The 21,753-nt window shown below is 40.4% G+C and overlaps 1 protein-coding gene across 4 annotated transcripts in view; it reads right to left on the reverse strand.

Moving 5' to 3' along the window:
• Positions 1-21,753, reverse strand: part of LOC139582816 (phosphatidylinositol-3,5-bisphosphate 3-phosphatase MTMR4-like) — a 115,800-nt gene that overhangs the window by 32,101 nt on the left and 61,946 nt on the right. For all 4 annotated transcript variants that reach the window (XM_071413189.1, XM_071413180.1, XM_071413206.1 and 1 more), the window contains one exon: positions 5,247-5,363. Coding sequence is in view for 2 of the 4 variants with exons in the window: in XM_071413180.1 (XP_071269281.1) it covers positions 5,247-5,363 (117 nt within the window). In the remaining 2 variants the exon portion in view is untranslated. The remainder of the gene's footprint in view (positions 1-5,246; positions 5,364-21,753) is intronic.

Genomic DNA, 21,753 nt, shown 5'->3' on the forward strand with positions numbered 1-21,753 from the left:
ATTGTCAAACAAATCACTTTAAAAAAATGAAGAATCTGTGCAATTTGATCCACCATAATTACATAATAATGTATTTTGCTGATACTCCGTACTGGTCCATATAGCCTACTGGCTAATTTCACCAATAATTTAGACATGCTTTTTCCGACATTTGGTAGGCCATTTGTTTGTCAACTATAGTTAGATACATGTTGTTTCTCTTCTGTCATAACTGCCCCAGAAGACTATAAAGTATGCTCACCAGAATAATTTCTTACATCGATAGAATGAATGCACTAGTAATCTAGTTAACACCGGTAAAGTTGTCTGTTTCGTATAGGAATCAGGGAGAAAACGGAATAACTAAAAACAGTGGAGAGATTGGTCCTGTGCAAAATGTCCAAATGTCATCAGTTTGACAGGTTTTAAGGAAACGAAACGCTGAGAAAACGATGAAACACGTTTCTGATAAGACTTCAGTTCATATTGGGTGCATATTTCATGTGGTTGAAATACTGTCTACTTGTTTAACAGTGCCAGAGATAACACATTACACACACATTCACATTTTCTCAAGAGATGCTGAAAGAAAGAAATCATATTTCTCCACTTCTGTTCCCGAGACAAAATAAACATTTGTTGTATAATTTTACTGCAAGAAATGCATAAATCACCTGGAGTTTATATTATTTTACTCTACATGTAGAAGGTTATAGGCCTACAGTCAGTGTCCTTATTTCAGTTACTATTCCATTTAACCCATATGAACTTAAATGAGGATTTGCTGTATATTCATGGTTACATAGATACTCGTAAGCAGGATATCAAAGGTGAATGTAAACAGCTTATCCCGAATAAGACCTTATGTAGGATATGAGCTACTATCAGGAATACTGTGCGCATGTAAACGTGGTCAGTGACTAGGGTCTAGTTTCAATGACGGACTCATTTGGCATAGAGGAACTACGTCACTGCCTACTTCATTACTTTATCTGCTTGAATTAAAAAGGTTTTGAATCGCGACATTCTCACATGTCTGCCATGTGATTTTTTTTATTCAAGCAGAATAAATAAATACATTTTTCTCCCTTATCGACATAGGCATTGACATCGATCCTCTATGCCAAAAGATTCTATCATTGAAACCAAACCCTAGTCACTGTTGCCTAGGGTCGAGTTTCGAGACTAAAGAGGAGTAGGGGAGGAGGTGGAATCTCACTCTGATGCCAAGATGAGTGTGTGTGTGTGTGTGTGTGTGTGTGTGTGTGTGTGTGTGTGTGTGTGTGTGTGTGTGTGTGTGTGTGTGTGTGTGTGTGTGTGTGTGTGTGTGTGTGTGTGTGTGTGTGTGTGTGTGTGTGTGTGTGTGTGTGTGTGTGTGTGTGTGTGTGTGTGTGTGTGTGTGTGTGTGTGTGTGTGTGTGTGTGTGTGTGTGTGTGTGTGTGTGTGTGTGTGTGTGTGTGTGTCTGTGGTGTGCACGTGCAACTTTAAGTAAGCGCTGGGCCGGCTCCCTGAAACTCCAGAGGTCACGTAAAACAGTCCTGGCTGGTGGTGAGATCATAGACACCGCTCACTGCACCACTCCTGTGGTGCCCGACACACTGCCAACTCAGTGGGTGTGAGGAGGGGACCAGGCATCAGGTCCTGGGAATGGCTCTGCATCTCAATCACACAATTTGAAGTGCTACCAGCCTTGGCTTGTAAGTAGCAGGACATTCTGTCTAAAATGTATTATATGGCCTGTAATGAACCTAACCAGCAGAGCCTCTCCTTTCAGGCAGGGTTCTGTTCCTCACATTACTACCTCTCAGTTCTGTGCACATATCTACAGATCTATAGACAGTGTAGCAATTAGCCTGGCAACCAAAATGATTTATGTACATTACACTGCAGCGTTCAATCTGGTTTAACCAGGCTATGTCAGAGGAGCTATTTTTTTATTTAACCTATATTTAACTAGGCAAGACAGTTAAGAACAAATTCTTATTTTCAATGACGGCCTAGGAACAGTGGGTTAACTGCCTCATTCAGGGGCAGAACAACAGATTCGGGGATTCGATCTTACAACCTTTCAGTTACTAGTCTAACACTCTAACCACTAGGCTACCTAGCTACTTGAACATGCTAGTGTTGTTTTTTTCCAGGATCTCTGTATCATGTGTATTGCATGTGTTAGGGCTGGGCGATATGGCAAAAATGTAATATCACAGAATAATAAAAGTTCTAAATTTGCTTTATGTGTAGTGCGTGACCTTAGGGTGGCAACACATACATTCTAAGTGATTTCCGCATTTTCTTCAATTTCTGCATTTCCTGCACTCATTTTAGACTATTTCCACACTGCCACGTAGGGCTGCACAATATAGGCAAATAATCTAGCCCTTATTTTTAACCAAATGTTGCAATTATGATTTGACTTGGGATTTAGAGCAAAACACTTGGGTGAACTGTTGGAATCATGGAAATAGAATGATTATTCTAATTCCATAGTTAGAATATAATAGTGGGCACTTTGAATACAATGTTTATTAAGATGACAACAAATGAAAACACCAGGAAGGAATTATTGTGACAGGGTAGAAACCAAAGTGTTGATAAGTGTTTACTTGGGGACCCTATAACTTTTGGCTACATTGAATGTTTTCTCTTAGCTACTTCATGTAACTAACATATTCATGCTTTGTTTATTCCTCTTTGATTTAGAAGATACTGTTGCACAAAAAACATGATGATTTAGGTCTACATCATCACTGGTATTATCAGGCTGTATAGGTAATTACAGTACCAGTCAAAAGTTTGGACACAGTTTGTATTTATGTTTTACTATTTTCTACATTGTAGAATAATAGTGAAGACATCAAAACTATGAAATAGCACATGTGGAATCATGTAGTAGCCAAAAAAGTGTCAAACAAATGAAAATCTATTTTATATTTGAGATTCATTAAAGAAGCCACCCTTTGCCTTGATGACAGCTTTGCACTCTCCTGGCATTCTTTCAACCAGCTTCATGAGGTAGTCACCTTTTTATTTATTTATTTATTTATTTTACCGTTATTTTACCAGGTAAGTTGACTGAGAACACGTTCTCATTTGCAGCAACGACCTGGGGAATAGTTACAGGGGAGAGGAGGGGGATGAATGAGCCAATTGTAAACTGGGGATTATTAGGTGACCGTGATGGTTGAGGGCCAGATTGGGAATTTAGCCAGGACACCGGGGTTAACACCCCTACTCTTACAATAAGTGCCATGGGATCTTTAATGACCTCAGAGAGTCAGGACACCCGTTTAACGTCCCATCCGAAAGACAGCACCCTACACAGAGCAGTGTCCCCAATCACTGCCCTGGGGCATTGGGATCTTTGTTTAGACCAGAGGAAAGAGTGCCTCCTACTGGCCCTCCAACACCACTTCCAGCAGCACCTGGTCTCCGATCCAGGGACTGACCAGGACCAACCCTGCTTAGCTTCAGAAGCAAGCCAGCAGTGGTATGCAGGGTGGTATGCTGAAATGCATTTCAATTAACAGGTGTTGATTGTTAAAAGTTAATTTGTGTAATTTCTTTTGTGACTAGGTAGGGGTGGTAAACAAAAGATAGCCCTATTTGGTAAAAGACCAAGTCCATTCTATGGCAAGAATAGCTCAAATAAGCAAAGATAAATGACAGTCCATCATTACTTTAAGACATGAAGGTCAGTCAATGCGGAACATTTCAAGAACTTTGAACATTTCTTCAAGTGCAGTCGCAAAATCCGTCAAGCGCTATGATGAAACTGGCTCTCATGAGGACCGCCACAGGAAAGGAAGACCCAGAGTTACCTCTGCTGCAGAGGATAAGTTCATTAGTTACCAGCCTCAAAAATTTCAACCCAAATAAATGCTTCACAGAGTTCAAGTAACAGACACATCTCAACATCAACTGTTCAGAGGAGACTGCGTGAATCAGGCCTTCATGGTGAAATTGCTGCACAGAAACCACTACTAAAGGACACCAATAAGAAGAAGAGACTTGCTTGGGCCAAGAAACACGAGCAACGGACATTAGACCAGTGGAAATCTGTCCTATTGTCTGATGAGTCCAAATTTGAGATTTTTGGTTTCAACCCCGGTGTCTTTGTGAGACGCAGAGTAGGCAAACGGATGATCTCCCCATGTGTAGTTCCCGCCGTGAAGCACGGATGAGGAGATGTGATGGTGCTTTGCTGGTGACACTGTCAGTAATTTATTTATTATTCAAAACACACTTAACCAGCATGGCTACCACAGCATTCTGCAGCAATACGCCATCCCATCTGGTTTGCCCTTAGTGGGACTATCATTTGTTTTTCAACAGGACAATGACCCAACACACCTCCAGGCTGTGTAAGGGCTATTTGACCAAGGAGAGTGATGGAGTCATGCATCAGATGACCTGATCTCCACAATCACCTGACCTCAATCCAATTGAGATGGTTTGGGATAAGTCGGACTGCAGAGTGAAGGAAAAGCAGCCAACAAGTACTCAGCATATGTGGGAACGCCTTCAAGACTGTTGGGAAAGCATTCTAGGTGAAGCTGGTTTAGAGAATGCCAAGAGTGTGCAATGCTTTCATCAAGGCAAAGGGTGCCTACTTTGAAGAATCTCAAATATAAAATAACACTTTTTTGGGTACTACATGATTCCATATGTGTTATTTCATAGTTGTGATGTCTTCACTATTATTCTACAACATAGAAAATAGTAAAAATAAAGAAAAACCATTGAATGAGTAGCTGTGTACAAACTTTTGAGTGGTACTGTATGTTTGCTCTGACTCAGTACATTAGCTAGCTAGCTAGCCAGCTAACTAGGGATTAGCATTAGCAGCTAACACGATTTAGGTCCAACTAGCTAAGAAAATACAAACTAATAGTGTAATTATAAAGCACTACTGGATTTATATTAGGAAGCAAAGTGAAAACAGCATCATTGTCATCAACATTGATCCATGTGTTGCATTGACCATACAGACTGAAGGCAAGTGTCTCGTGGTCGAGGAACAACAAATGCCCACCTTGAGTGACAGGGGGCGGGGCTATGTCTGTGTGGAAAGCGGCATGTTAAGAGAGAGCAGAGAGCGATGACAGAAGTAGCGAAGTAAACTATAAAAATGGACGTTACACACAACGTATCACATTTAACAAACCAAATATTTAAATACCGATATAGAAGGTAAAGTAAAAACCCAAACCGGTCCGTGGATCAATACCAGCCTATCGTAAAATACGCATGTGTTCATTATGTCTTACATTTATAATGGAGTCCTTAAACTTGATGTGGAGCCTGTAGTTGGAGATGGCGATGATGGTGTCATCGGCTCGGCCTAGATACTCCACCCCTTCCCCCTGCAGAGCTGGGAACGGCACCTAGAGGGGACACAAACGTCAACGCAACGTTAAGACAACATGAACCACAACGCTTAATCAACATTGCGATAAGGACAACGTTGGATATCAGGACACAAACATCACAAAGTTAAAACCTTGCAGTTTTTACAGTATATTCACTTCATTATCTTCCTATTAATCCCATTGTTCTCTGTAAAACTTGCAATACAGCCATCACACATCAAACCAGTACAAAATTACCAGTACATGGTCCAATAGAGAATCAACACTATCCTGCTGATTATCACACCTGTTCGTGGTCTCTTAAATGTGTACCTAGTAGTGTGAAAAGACCTTTAGTTCTCCTGGTCAGTGTTGTTGGAATCTGATTGGCTTGTTCTCCAGCTGCTTTGGTAAACAGTATAGAAATATAATTACTTTCTCCAATCATGGCTAGTGGGAAGGTTGCTGGCTTTTTTTGTGGCTTAACCAACATGGCTCGTCATTTAACATTTGTATTCATATTTACAGATCACATACAAGTTTGTTATTAAGGTACATGAAAGTTCATGTTCAAGAAGGCATTTCTTTTAAAAAGAAAGACAATTTTTTTTTATTACCCTACTGTGAAGTAGGAACTAACGCCAAATGTGTAGCTTCTTGAATCCATTCATAAATGTGCTTTGTGGCAGTCGCCATTAGCACTAACAGCATAAAATGATCTATGTGAGAGAGGAGAGCAGGTTGGCTGTTCTTTGAGCCTGAGTGAACAGGCCGACAGGCAGGCGGGCAGGGAGGTTGTGTACTATGTACTGTGTGTGTGTGTGTGTGTACATGGTTGACGGTACTGGGTTTGTGATGGCTCTCAAACCGTCTAACATTCCAGATACATGCCCATTTCATTAGTCCCACAGCCCTGTCCCTCAGCCCAGACTCCAGGCCTGCATTCCAAATGGCAACGTATTACCCACAGGGCTCTGGTCAAAACAAGTGCACTATGTAGGCAATAGGGTGACATTTGGGACACAGGGATAGAGAAGACCCATGCATTAAGATAATTGGTTCCCATCACAGAATAGAACACATGTTTCATCTCTCTCAGAAGTAGCAGCTTAGCTGCTTAAAACCCAACCAGGTGGATGGAGGGAGACAGATAAAGACTAAATAGAGGGAACTGATGATGCCAAACTCTAGTCTAAATGATGCGTCAAGTCGTCTAAAACAGGAAGCCAATTAACGAGATGCAGCCAAACAAACATTAACGATCACTGTGTTCAAACTTAATTCAACATTTTATTGCACTTCACTGAAAATAATTTATACTGAACAAAAATATAAATGCAACATGTAAAGTGTTGATCCCATGTTTCATGAGCTGAAATAAAAGATCCCAGACATTTTCCACATGCGCAAAAAGCTTATTTCTCTCAAATTTTGCGCACAAATTTGTTTACATCCCTGTTAGTGAGCATTGCTCCTTTGCCAAAATAATCCATCCACCTGACTGGTGTGGCATATCAAGAAGTTGATTAAACAGCATGATCATTACACAGGGGCACCTTGTGCTGGGGACAATAAAAGGCCACTCTAAAATGTGCAGTTTTGTCACACAACAATGCCACAGATGTCTCACAACCGCAGACCATGTGTAACCACACCAGCACAGGACCTCCACATCTGGCTTCTTCACCTGCGGGATCGTCTGGGGGGGGGGGGGGGGGCATTTCTGTCTGCAATAAAGCACTTTTGTGGGGAAAACGTATTTCTCATTGGCTGAGCCTGACTCGCCAGTGGGTGGGCCTATGCCCTCTCAGGCCCACCCATTGCTGCACCCCTGCCCAGTCATGTGAAATCCATAGATTAGGGCCTAATTTATTTACATTTACTTATTTCCTTATATGAACTGTAACTCAGTAAAATCTTTGAAAATGTTCCATGTTACGTTTACATTTTTGTTGAGTGTAATAGTGACAGAGACAAATTATGCCCATGTTCGTCTTGTCATTAGACTGGTGCGTGGCAACAGATGAGAAACATCTAGGGTGTAATTGATGTTTTACAGTGAAGCCTAAACAGGATGAAATAATGTCTAAATGGGATGAAATAATTTTCCTCTGCCTTGAACTTAGCTCTAGTCTTGTTCACTGGTGCCATGACAAGGGTCTGTAATGCATAATGTATAATTACGCTGTGTGTGTATGTCTGGTGAATTGAAGAACATCTCTAACCTATACTTCTCTCTCTCGGAGTAGAAAGGCCTACTTTGATTTTTCTCTTCCACTCATGTCTCCTGGCATCAATCTTTACTTTACTCATCACCTCCGCCACGCTGGCTGTCAACATGGGGGCCCCACAGGGGTGTGTGCTCAGTCCCTTCCTGTACTCACTTGTTCAACACGACTGTGTGGCCACACATGACTCCAACACCGTCAAGTTTGCTGACAACACGACAGCGAGGCCTGATCACCGGCGACAATGAGACAGCCTACAGGGAGGGGGTCAGTGACCTGGCAGTGTGGAACACGCCGCCATCTACACCGTGAAGAAGGTGCGATAGCATGTCTTTCCCCTGAGGAGGTTGAAAATATTTGGCATGGGCCCTCAAATCCTGAAAATGTTCTACAGTTTCACCATTGAGAGCATCTTGACTGGCTGCATCACTGCTTGGTATGACAACTGCACCACCCTTGATTGCATGGCGCTACAGAGGAGGGTGCAGACAGCCCAGTACATCACAGGGGCTGAGCTCCCTGCCATACAGGACCTCTATATCAGGCAGTGTGAAAGGTGAGTAGGCCGCTATTGTAAATAAGAATTTGTTCTTAACTGACTTGCCCAGTAAAATAAAGGTTAAATAAAAAATGTTAAAATGTAAAATAAAATAAAAGGAAGGCATTGAAAATTGTTCTAGACTCGAACCACCCAAGCCATAGACTGTTCTCTCTGCTTCCGCACAGCAAATGGTATTGAAGAAAGCCAGAAGACTGCTAAATAGCTAACAAAATGGTTACACAGACTATTTGCATTGACCCTTCTAATTTATTTTTGCACTGACTATACACATACACACACACACGCACGCACGCACGCACGCACGCACGCACGCACGCACGCACACACACACACACACACACACACACACACACACACACACACAAAATCATCATATATGATGCTATTCTGTTTATCATATAGCCTGATACCTAGTCACCTTAACCATATACATATCTAACCCTCCAACTCCAGTATCCCTGCACATTGTAAATATGGTATTGGCACTGACTCTGGAACTGACCGTGTATATACAGTAGCTTACATTATTTTGTTTCTATTTCTATTTCTCGTGTGTTTTTGTTCTACTTTACTTTATTTATTTTTTATAGTACTACTGATATTGATTACTGCACTGTTGCGAAAGAGCAAGCAAGAAAGTAATTTCACCTGTGAGAAAAACTGGTGTACCAGACCCTTGTTGGCCAGCGAAAAGCGGTTTGGTTGTTGTTATGCCGTGAGCATTCACTAGAGACTACAACATCTAAAAAATCTCTATTTTGGAAAGACATAGCACAGAGTTGTTGCCTAGTGACCACTTAGGCACAATAATACTGCATTGCCTCATCACACTCACTACTTACTGAGTCACTCTAAGAGCAGGACCTGTTGGGGCATGAACATACAGGACAGGCAGGGGAGAGAGGATTACTGTAAGATGTGAAATGGTACAGCCCAGAGAAAACAACTAATTAAAAGGAGCATGTGATTGGGCCTGGGTACTACAAAATGAATGTCTGTATAAAAAATAAAACTTATTTCATTATCTACTCAAACTCACTTCTCTCTGGTGAAATGAATGATCAGAGAAATGCACAAGGATCAGAGCAAGGAGAGATGAGTGTGCAACTTTTTTTTTTTTTTTTTTATTTGATCACAGAAAATGTAAGAAATGGACAATCTATTTAAAAAACAGGGTGCATGCAGGCTTCCAAATGGAAGCATCACAAATCGATAGAGGCCGTGAGGCTTACTGATGGCTCTGGATGGAACCTGGCACTGATGTCTGGCCCAGATCACGCTCCCTCTAGCTTGGTTAACACCAGACTGAATGAATGGTGAGGGCAGCGTTCAGTCTGGTTTAACTAGGCTACGCTCCCTCCATGGTGGAGATTATAACCTTTACTTGTTTTTTTATCATTGTCCCTCCCGGGCCAGCTCTTTGAACCAGCCCAGACCAGTGCCCCATAGTATGCCCTGTGCCCCATATATCTTACTAATGTTTGTGTTGCTGTTCATCTGTCACAAAAAGAAAGTGCCTGGGTAGCTTTGGCTTGGCAGAGGTGCAGGAGAGAGGGTGGGGTGCAGTGTCGATGGGGTCTCACAGATGACATCAGTAGTAGGCCTAAATATGAGTGGAGGAGCTGTACAGATAAAACTATGGGTATGGTTCTCTCTCTATGGGAGGTGTAATATTCCTAACATGGTCTCTGAGTCTGACTGTTTATTATGAGAAACTGAAATGACAAGGAGAGACAATATCATCAGAATACTAACGAAGCCTCCAGGGGCTAAATCATGTGCACCGCTCGTTAACTGTCCAGGCAAGAGTGGATGAAGGCAATCCACTGCAACTCCACTGTTGAAGGCAGGAAACTAACACATCCCGCTGAAAGTGTCATACATAGTTAACACGCTGTGCCGTCTTTCTCAGGTCTGCATCAAACTGGCTCTAGCTCTGCTGATAGTGTCATAGTTAAGATCCTGTACAGTCTCTCTCTGAGCTGCATCAAACTGGCTCTAGCTCTGCTGATAGTGTCATAGTTAACATCCACTACAGTCTCTGAGCTGCATCAAACTGGCTCTAGCTCTGCTGATATTGTCATAGTTAACATCCTGTACAGTCTCTCTGAGCTGCATCAAACTGGCTCTGTGGTTCTGCTCTGCTCCAAATAGAGTTGTATGACTCATAGACGGCCGGCTAGTGCAGCAGAAGAAACTGTGTCACGTTTTTCCCTCTATCCTGCCTCAGGCAGTACAGATAAAAAGAGAGGGAAGAGAGACCTAGAGAAAGAGAGAGAGATGGATAGAGGGAGGAAAAAGACCATGCAGTGACAAATATTTTATGACTTGGTGGTTTGTGAGTCGTGACTTCCGGTTTTAGGCAACTGGAGAGGGAGGGGCACTCCAGAGAGGGGAGTGGAAGAGGGGAGGGTTGAAATGCAGAGCAATACAGTATGTGAAATGGACGATTGTAAAGCACCACTGTGATACTACTGTGGCAGAGGCTAGCTATACTGGGGGATGTCTGCAATTCGCCTACAGTGAGACCCAGTTAAAGTCAGTGTAGGTAGCACCTATTTCTCAATGCCAGAAAAGCAAATACAGTGCATTCGGAAAGTATTCAGACCCCTTGTTACAGCCTTATTTTAAAATTGATGAAATAAAACATGTCCTTATCATTCTACATAATGACAAAGCGAAAACAGATTTTTTAAGTATTTAAACCCTTTGCTATGCTATGAGCTCAGGTGCCATCCTGTTTTGATTGATCATCCTTGAGATATTTCTACAACTTCATTGGAGTCCACCTGTGGTAAATTCAATTAATAGGACATGATTTAGAAAGGCACACACCTGAGGTCCCATAGTTGACAGTGCATGTCAATGCAAAAACCAAGCCATGAGGTTGAAAAAATTGTCTGTAGAGCTCCAAGACATGATTGTGTTGAGGCACAGATCTGGGGAAGAGTACCATAGAATTTCTGCAGCACTGAAGGTTCCCAAGTGCTCAGGACCTCAGACTAGGGGCAAAGGTTCACCTTTCAACGGGACAACGACCCTAAGCACACAGCCAAGTCAACGCAGGAGTAGCTTCGGGACAAGTCTCTTAATGTCCTTGAGTGGCCCAGCCAGAGCCCGAGGACTTGAACCCGATCGAACATCTCTGGAGAGACCTGAAAATGGCTACAGTATGCAGCGACCTTCCCCATCCAACCTGATAGAGCTTGAGAGGATCTACAGAGAAGAATGGGAGAAACTCCCCAAATACAGGTGTGCCAAGCTCAAAGCTGTAATCGCTGCCAAAGGTGCTTCAACAAGTAGTGAGTAAAGGGTCTGAATACTTATGTAAATGTGATATTTCAGTTATTTATTTTTAATAAATTTGCAACAATTTCAAAAAATATTGTTTTTGCTTTGTCATTATGGGTTATTGTGTGTAGTTTGATTAGGGGAAAAAAACAATTTAATCAACTTTAATCAACGGTCCCGTGTGGCTCAGTTGGTAGAGCATGGCACTTGCAACGCCAGGGTTGTGGGTTCATTCCCCACGGGGGGACCAGGATGAATATGTATGAACGTTCCAATTTGTAAGTCACTCTGGATAAGAGCGTCTGCTAAATAACTTAAATGTAAAAAAAATGTAGAATAAGGCTGTAACGTAACAAAATGTGGAAAAAGTCAAGGGGTCTGAATACTTTCCGAATGCACTGTAATAGCAACTTAGAGCACCTCAAGAAATTCCCAAATGACAGTCTTAAATACATTTTTATACTGTAATGTTGTTTTGAAAATTGGGCTTGAGGTTTTTTCAAAATCAGCTCTAACTTCGGAAACAATCCTATAACGCCCCACGGTCAGTGTCATACAGTGAGGAAATATAAAGTCATCCTCACCTTTCTATATATTTTTTTGTCCATAGGTATAAAGACAGTAACAGTATGGAGCTAGCAATTGCATTTTTATTCATCTCCTTTTTGATCGCCTTTTTAGAGTTTAGTGAAGTTTAATACATTTGAATCCATTTCAATTTAATCCACCAGAAAAGACAGAAGAAATAATACAACAAATAGTGTGGTTAAACTCAAATATACCAATTGATTAAAAAAAACATGCTTTTTTTATAAAAAATAAAAAGTTATAATCTTCGTAAATTATATCATAAATATGACTGGTGGAGTTATGTCATACATGCAGCTAACTAAAACATAATGGAAGAGGAAAGTGGAAGGGGGAAAAAGTAAGGAACTTGTCTGTCGGCCCAGCATTAAAGACCATTATTGGTTAAAGAAAATTGTGATAAGTAAAAAAGTTGACCAGTTTCATTTAAGGACCAAAAAATTGACAGCCGTGCCATATAGATTGCAAAATAGTTTGGAAGAGATTTTTGATTCCATGGCACATGGTTTATATGAACTGATACGCAAAACGACGCCAGATTCAAAACTATTATACAGAATTCTTGCAACCAACATAATGTTATTTATATGGGGGATACAACATTCCCAGCTCTGCAGATTTTGCTGCAAAGAGGCAGAATCATTAGATCAATTGTTTTGGTACTGTCCATATGTAGCTTATTTTTGGTCACATCCAGGAATGGCTGAAGAATTGGAATATTTACCTGGAGCTAACCCTGCAGATAACAGAGATTTTGTGAAACATCACAGCACAGTTGAAAGATATATGGCAAACAGAAATCCAATATGGATGGTGTTAAGCGATAGATGGGAGGGGTTGAATGAAGCTGAAGGTTTGGACTAATAACAACAAGATAACTAATGTAAAACATACTGTGCCCGTAAAAAGTACATAGGTTAGGAACTGTTTTTGAAAAAGTACAGTTTGAAAGATATGGCAAATGGAAATCAAATCGGATGGACATCATAAATATATGGGAGAGATTGCGTGTAGAGGAAGGACAAGAGTTAAAAACAATATATAGTATGTATAAGCTGGAAATACAGGCCTAAGCGTTGTTGTTCACTAGTTTTCTCCAATTGAGGGAGGGGTGGTAGGGTTGGAGGGTAATAAAGGAAGGGTAACAAAGGAAATAAAAAAGGTCTGTATATATATATGTATTTAATTTATGTGTTTATGTATGTGTGTATGTGTATGTGTGTGTGTGTGTGTGTGTGTGTGTGTGTGTGTGTGTGTGTGTGTGTGTGTGTGTGTGTGTGTGTGTGTGTGTGTGTGTGTGTGTGATATATATAAATATATATATATTTGCAAAAAAATATATGGGGGATTGGAAGTGACGCAGACAATTACATTGATGGAAGCTACAATCTATCTGCAATATTAAAGCTGATCTACCCCCTAACATTTAAAAAAATATATATAGATATCAATACCAAATTCAGCGTGGTAGACCTTAGGGATGGATGTCCATGATAGCGATGACAAGTTTTTTGATTTAACTCAGCCATCCTTTGACCAATCCGTTAGCTGTTCTCAAACCAAGTCCTATGGTTCATGAAAATACGATTGAAAAATTATTGTTAGCATATTTTAGGGTAACCGAGGTCAAGTAATGGTTAAATATCCTTGTAGTTATGAGAAATGACCTAACCAATCAGAAGTGCGCAAATCAGTTAGGTCCCGCCTTTGTCAACTCAATCAATGCAATGTTGAGTAAGCATTGTAAAGGGACCTATTTTATGACAGATTTTCTATTGTCCATGAAGGTCAAAAAACTGATATAAAGCTAGAAATAATGAGCTAAACATAGATATATCTTAAGAGAAATGCTGATAATTGATGGTCCATTCATCGTTCTCGTCCTGAGACCGATTGAATGCGTTTGTGGATGACAAATAAATTAAGCTGCTGTATTAGCGCATCTTTAGCGGGCCAATGCTAACTTTTACCATGTTAAGTAAATTGTGCTATTTATGCAAATTGCTACGTGCACTTCTTTCGAGGTAATTATACACGGAGTGTACAAAGCATTAGGAACACCTTCCTAATATTGAGTTGCAACCCCTTTTGCCCTCAGAACAGCATCACTTTGTCAGGGCATGGCCTCTACAAGGTGTCGAAAGCGTTCCACAGGTATGCTGGCCCATGTCGACTCCAATGCAGAGTAGTGTCAAGTTGGCTGGGTGTCCTTTGTGGGTGGACCATTTTTGAAACAGACGGGAAACTGTTGAGCGTGAAAAACCCTGCAGTGTTGCAGTTATTGACACTCAACCCGGTGCGCCTGGCACCTACTACCACAATCTGTTCCAAGGCACTTCAATCTTTGTCTTTGTCTCAATCCATGTCTCACGGCTTAAAAATCATCCTTTAACCTGTCTCCTCCCCTTCATCTACACTGATTTAAATACATGTGACATCAATAAGAGATCATAGGTTTCACCTGGACTCACCTGGTCAGTCTATGTCATGGAAAGAGCAGGTGTTCCTTATGTTTTGTACACTCAGTGTACTTTTTTTTATAGTGAACAATATTGTATCTGAATGTTGCTTTTGGTACAACCTGGTTTTCAGAGCAATCTTTCAAATTATTAGAACATGTAAACAGCTTAAACTCTAGTTCCATCTGTGTATTTGTTGTACAAATCATTGTGTGAGTTTGGAAAAACTTAAATAGTTTTCAAATACAAACTTTATATGTCTGAACTAAAATATCATAGTCACTGTGGTAGAACATTTATTTTGACTGGCGATTGCATTTATTTACAGTAAGTCCCATCAAGTAGCCTGATTTCAGATGTAAACAGGATTATTAGGGAAAATGTTCTTCTTGCAAAGCATTTTAAATATACTATTATATTAATCTGACTATCCACAATACTCATATTATTGTGTGCATGTAACCGTGCTCAATGTTGGTCTGCTTATTCAATATATTGGTCAGATTTTTTGTTGGAGATTGAGTCTTGGATGGCGAGCCTACCCAGAGAGATCGACATCTTCTATTGCATGCAAAAGAAAGATATCTGAAGATATCACTTTAAAAGGACCTCTCTTGAAGCACACTTAAATACACTATTCTGCACAGCTCCGTGTTTAATGGTCATATATGTGGTAAGACTGTGAAATTGTGAATGTGTATTTGAATGTCATTTTGATTTCTATATTGAACTAATCTGGTGATATTTGATATTACTATAGATATTTAATTAGGCAGGTGCACCCACATATTATTTAACCCAGGGTATTTTATTAGTGTGAATATTTTTTTGAGAACATTGTGAATTAAAAATCTTATTTTTAGATAACTACAAACAACTTTCTTAAAATAAACAATCCGGCATTAGCATTTAAACTTTATATCCTGGTCTCTGGTCTGGTCTTTCATATGATAATCTTATTAATGCTCTTCCCGAACATAGTCCATTGATCAGTTGTGTGTGTTCCACGCTAAGAACATGCTACATTAGCGTATGTGCTAATATGCATCTACTGGTACATTTGAAGTTGGAAGTTTACATACACCTTAGCCAAATACATTTAAACTCAGTTTTTCACAATTCCTGACATTTTATCCTAGTAAAAATTCCCTGTCTTTGGTCAGTTAGGATCAACACTTTATTTTAAGGATGTGAAATGTCAGAATAATAGTAGAGAGAATGATTTATTTCAGTTTGTATTTATTTCATCACATTCCCAGTGGGTCAGAAGTTTACATACACTCAATTAGTATTTGGTAGCATTGTCTTTAAATTGTTTAACTTTTTGGGTAGCCTTACACAAGCTTCCCACAATAAGTTGGGTGAATTTTGGCCCATTCCTCCTGACAGAGCTGGTGTACCTGAATCAGGTTTGTAGGCCTCCTTGCAGGCCTCCCCCTTTTTCAGTTCTGCCAACAAATGTTCTATAAGATTGAGGTCAGGGCTTTGTGATGGCCACTACAATACCTTGACTTTGTTGTCCTCAAGCCAACAAAGGGGTCATTGTCCCTTTGAAAGACCCATTTGCGACCAAGCTTTAACTTCCTGACTGATGTCTGAGGATGTTGCTTCAATATATGCCCTCCCAGGCCCACCCATGGCTGCACCCCTGCCCAGTCATGTGAAATCCATAGATTAGGGCCTAATTTATTTATTTAAATTAACTGATTTCCTTATATGAACTGTAATTCAGTAAAATCGTTGAAATTGTAGCATGCTGCGTTAATATTTTTGTACTGTATAATTACAGAATACAGTTCACCGATATACTTCACATGAAGTCTGAGTCATCTTAGAAGCTTAGACATAAGGTAATGTACATGAAAACAGGATACAATAACTGTACTGGATCATTTATTGGTTCCCTCTGCATTATACATGACAATATGTTCAGAATTGTATGCATTGAGCAGACATTTATTTGATAATTTACTAAAGGACAGCTTAGCCAAAATATTGATCAACATGAACACTTATGAAAAATAAAGGTGAGAAATAATGGTGAGACACCATTTGACATTATAAAAAATAATAATTAGAGCCATAAGCCTAATATAGGCACCCAGCCACCCTACAGTATGCAGGACCCATTGATTCGTACAATTTGTAACCCTCATCTCCTGTCCAAATGCTTGAAAAAAACAATACAATGTAACAAAATGTGATATACTGTATCACGTAACAGTGAATTACTTAGGCTTTAGGAAATACAACCAACTACAGAAATTCATGGGGAGGACAGCGAGAGAACAGGAGGACCCATGTACCCCGCTTCAATCAAGCAGGCTTCAGTCACCCCCAAGATAGAAGTCAGAGAAAAATCTAGCTATGGCCTGCTCTTTGTCAGGCCTCTCACACTAGGCAGACAAGGGTCCTGGGATGGACAGCTTGCACAGCTTCCCCACATACGGCACTGGATCAAGGGTGACCATGTTGAAGAGGAGATCCAGGAGCCTGTCTACGGAGCCTGTAATGTTTCTGAAAAGGGAAATGTTTGTTAAATGGGTAGTGATTTTCCTTTTATTTGTCATGATGCTATCCATTTGTTGATGAGGTGATCTACTCATTCTACAATGTATTTTCTGGTATTTTGGAAGTACTCAATTTGAAATTTGCTAACTTTGGTCGTGCACTTTTGTGAAACTTTTCAATGTTTGTATTTGGAAATGTTTCTGTGCCTGAAATACTCAATTGATGCAGATTTTAAATGAATAACTATGACTTAAAGTTGATTTTGTATCACAGCATTCCTGCTGTGATAGTTGCCTGGGAAGCTGTGCAGATAAAGGTTGAATTATCTAAAATGTGTATCATTACTGCTTGATAATAGTGGGAAGACAAAAGGAGACGTTAAAGGAAAAAAAAACTTTTGGGGACAACCTTCCTTCGTTCCAGCTGTGTGCTGGAAGTTCTCAGACTCAATGTAGGGGGCTTAGGGATGGAAGATCAAAAACCATATAGTGACTATCAGGTGTGTTACAAAAAATATACCGTCAAAGCAGCCACAGTTGCATTATCTAACACTTGCATTATCTAACGTTAGCCCCCCGATCACCCCAAACTGTTGGCTACTGTGTCAGACTCATCAAACACTGATACTTACAAACACTGTTAATGATGGCGTCTTCCGAATTAGCTTCCTAGTAAGACCCATTGAATGTTCTCCCCAATAAAGCAACTTGGCACGGAATGTGCACTGCAGACGCGTAACATGATTGTAATTTTCTGTCTTCATTCTTCGGAAAATAGTGTAACGTTAAATTAACACTACTATACACCCAGTCACAACACAGAGTGCTTTTGCCGGCATGCTGGTAAGTAGCTTGCTAGCTATCAGTCACAACACAGACTAATGGTTACCAATATCTTTGGTCGAACGTTCTCCTAGTAGCTATCTTACGGTTTGTAAATAAAGCTAAAGTAAGGTGTAGGAGCATGGGATGACCGTTTTAAGATGGTACATAAGTAAAGATGATAAGACCCTACCATTAGTGTAATCCTTGGTAATGCCTGCCCCCTGAATCCAAGTGTTTGACACAGGGGGAGGGGACAAGTAACTTTATTATCAAACTTTATCAATGTACCAGCTACAGAAATGTGTTATACTTGAGTTATCCTACTTTGAACTGGTTTCATCCAAATATCATTCGATTTCATGAAAAACATGATTTTCACTGTTCAGGACCTTTAAGCATTAGCGTTACAGTCAAAATGTGAATTGTTAATAGTGTCCTTATTTTTTAAGATATCAATGCCAAACTTAACATGGTTCATTATGGTAATGTCTGATAACAGTAACACGTTTCAAGTTGATATGCCATTGAGAAGTGGATTTAAAAAGGATGTAAATGGACACATAAAACCAGAATTCCTTATTTATCAATAATCTATTCTGTCAACCTTATGGGTCCTTCAGGCAAATTTGTTCAGCAGGAGGAAAGACACCTACATACAAATGTTCAAGTCTGTAGGTCAAATAGGGCGGCAGACATGATGATTTAAGTGAAACTTCTTATAACAGCACCACCTATAAGCCAATCGGTGCCATTCTTTTTGACCAAGTTACTCATGACCTCTAATTTCTGTGTGCCGAATTTGAAAAAGTCTGGGAAACCCTGCAGTAGGCTACGTTCTTTCCAGCAGTCTTTCGTGGTCTTTATATACGGGGAGATTCAATTGTACAATTGAAAACTAACAAAGAATTGTTCAAGTTATAACTCCGCTGGCAGTGTGGTATGATCATGCAAATTACTGTGAAACAGAGAGTGAAACAGAGAGAGAGGGATGGAGAGCGCATGAAAGAGAGAGCAAGCGAGAGAGAGCAAGAGAGTGGCGATGATAACAGATGGGAGGGATAAGGAAGAGAGAGAGCGACTAAATGGATGCCTAAAGGAGGGAGGGTGACTTGAATGAAACAAAATGTCTATGATGATCCTCTTGTGTGACAGCTGTGGGGAAACAAATTAGACAGACACAGCACTTTATTTAGCCAGCCCAAATGTCTGTATGACATGGGCACACACCCATTTTCTCAACCAACCACAAAGCAGTTAGACAGACCCACAGAACCACCGAGCAGTAGGAGTATCACTATCCATTGTGTAGCCCGGCACTCTTTATTAGAAGCTACACACATGGCTCGTATTCAATTCCGGTCCGTTATTTGTAAGTCGATCTGGATAAGAGCGTCTGCTAAATGACTTAAATGTAAATGTAAATGTTATTGTCCTGCTGTAAGGTGAATTCATCTCCCAGTGTCTGGTGGAAAACAGGCTGAACCAGGTTTTCCTTTAAGATTTTGCTTGCGGTTAGCTCCATTCCGTATCTTTTTTATCCTGAAAACTCCCCAGTCCTTAAGTGATTACAAGTATACCCATAACATGATGTAGCCAGCACTATGCTTGGAAATATGGAGAGTGGTACTTATATTCAGTACAAAAGTGAATTGCTTTGCCACATTTTTTGCAGTATTACTTTAGTGCCTTGTTGCAAACAGGATGCATGTTTTTGAATATTTTTTATTGTGTACAGGCTTACTTCTTTTCACTCTGTAAATTAGGTTAGTATTGTGAAGTAACTACAATGTTGTTGATTCAGCCTCAGTTTTCTCCTATCACAGCCATTAAACTATGTAACTCTTTTAAAGTCACCATGACTCATGTGGAAATCCCTGAGCAGTTTCCTTCCCCTCTGGCAACTGAGTTAGAAGGACACCTTTATCTTGGTGGTGACTGGGTGTATTGATACACCATCCAAAGTGTAATTAATAACTTCACTATGCTCAAAGGGATATTCAATGTCTGCTTTTAATTTTTTCCCCCATCTACCAATGGGTGCCCTTCTTTGCGAGGCATTGGAGAAACTCCCTGGTCTTTGTGGTTGAATCTGTGTTTGAAACTCACTGCTCGACTGAGTGATCTTACAGATAATTGTATGTGTGGGGTACAGAGATGAGTCATTCAAAAATCATGTTAAACACTGTTATTGCACACAAAGTGAGTCCATGCAACTTATTATGTGACTTGTTAAGCACATTTTTGGTCCTGAACTTAATTAAACTTGCCATAAAAAGGGGTTGAATACTTATCGACTTGAGACATTTCAGTTTTTAATTAATATGAAAACATTAAGGGGTATTGTGTGTAGGTCACTGACAGTGAAAAAGTCAAGGGGTGTGAATACTTTCTGAAGTCACTGTAAAAAAAACAGTAATCGGTTACGTTACCAGCAAAAATATTGTAATCAGATTACAGATAGGATGTTTGCTGAAAAAAATACATTATGACACCTTTCTGTTTTCTCAATGACATTCAATTCAACACTTAAAAAGGCACAAGTTTTAAGTTTGTTGTTTGTTCCACCTGAGCGAGTTTGACAATAAGATAGAGTCCACTATGATGATACACCAAATGTGTAACGGCTGTCGTCTTCCTCGTCTGAGGAGGATAAGTTAGAAGGATCGGAGGACCAATGCGCAGTGTGGTAATTGTTCATCTTACTTTAATAAAGGTGAACACACAAAATACAAAACAACAAAAGTGACAACCGAAACAGTTCTATCTGGTGCAGACACAAAGACTGAAAACAACCACCCACCAAAAACCCAACACAAAACAGGCTACCTAAATATGGTTCCCAATCAGAGACAATGACTAACACCTGCCTCTGATTGAGAACCATATCAGGCCAAACACAGAAATAGAAAAACATAGATAAACAAACATAGACTGCCCACCCCAACTCACGCCCTGACCATACTAAATAAAGACAAAAACAAAGGAAATAAAGGTCAGAGCGTGACAAAATGCGTTTGATGGATTCTATTTGTCTTCTTCTAATGCCTAAGGCCTGCTGGAGGTCATTTTGCAGGGCTCTGGCAGTGCTCCTCCTTGCACAAAGGCGGAGGTAGCGGTCCTGCTGCTGGGTTGTTGCCCTCCTACGGCCTCCTCCACGTCTCCTGATGTACTGGCCTGTCTCCTGGTAGCGCCTCCATGCTCTGGACACTACGCTGACAGACACAGCAAACCTTCTTGCCACAGCTCGCATTGATGTGCCATCCTGGATGAGCTGCACTACCTGAGCCACTTGTGTGGGTTGTAGACTCCGTCTCATGCTACCACTAGAGTGAGAGCACTGCCAGCATTCAAAAGTGACCAAAACATCAGCCAGGAAGCATAGGAACTGAGAAGTGGTCTGTGGTCACCACCTGCAGAATCACTCCTTTATTGGGGGTGTCTTGCTAATTGCCTATAATTTCCACCTTTTGTCTATTCCATTTGCACAACAGCATGTGAAATGTATTGTCAATCAGTGTTGCTTCCTAAGTGGACAGTTTGATTTCACAGAAGTGTGATTGACTTGGAGTTACATTGTGTTGTTTAAGTGTTCCCTTTATTTTTTTGAGCAGTGTATAATAAAATTAAAATAACAAGGCTATATACAGGGGTTACCGGTACCGAGTCAATGTGCGGGGGTACAGGTTAGTCTGGTTATTTTGTACATGTAGGTAGGGATAGAGTGACTATGCATAAATAATAAACAGCGAGTAGCTGCAGGGTAAAAACAAACGGAGGAGGGGGGTGTGTCAATGTAAATAGTCTGGGTGGCCATTTGATTAGTTGTTCAGTAGTCTTATGGCTTGGGGGTAGAAGCTGTTAAGCAGACTTTTGGCCCTAGAGTTGGCACTCTGGTACCGCTTGCCGTGCGGTAGCAGAGAGAACATATGACTTGGAAGTCTTTGTCTGAAAAAAGTCTGAAGT

This window comes from Salvelinus alpinus, chromosome 1 (genome assembly GCF_045679555.1).
Source record: "Salvelinus alpinus chromosome 1, SLU_Salpinus.1, whole genome shotgun sequence".
Taxonomy (NCBI): Eukaryota; Metazoa; Chordata; class Actinopteri; order Salmoniformes; family Salmonidae; genus Salvelinus; species Salvelinus alpinus.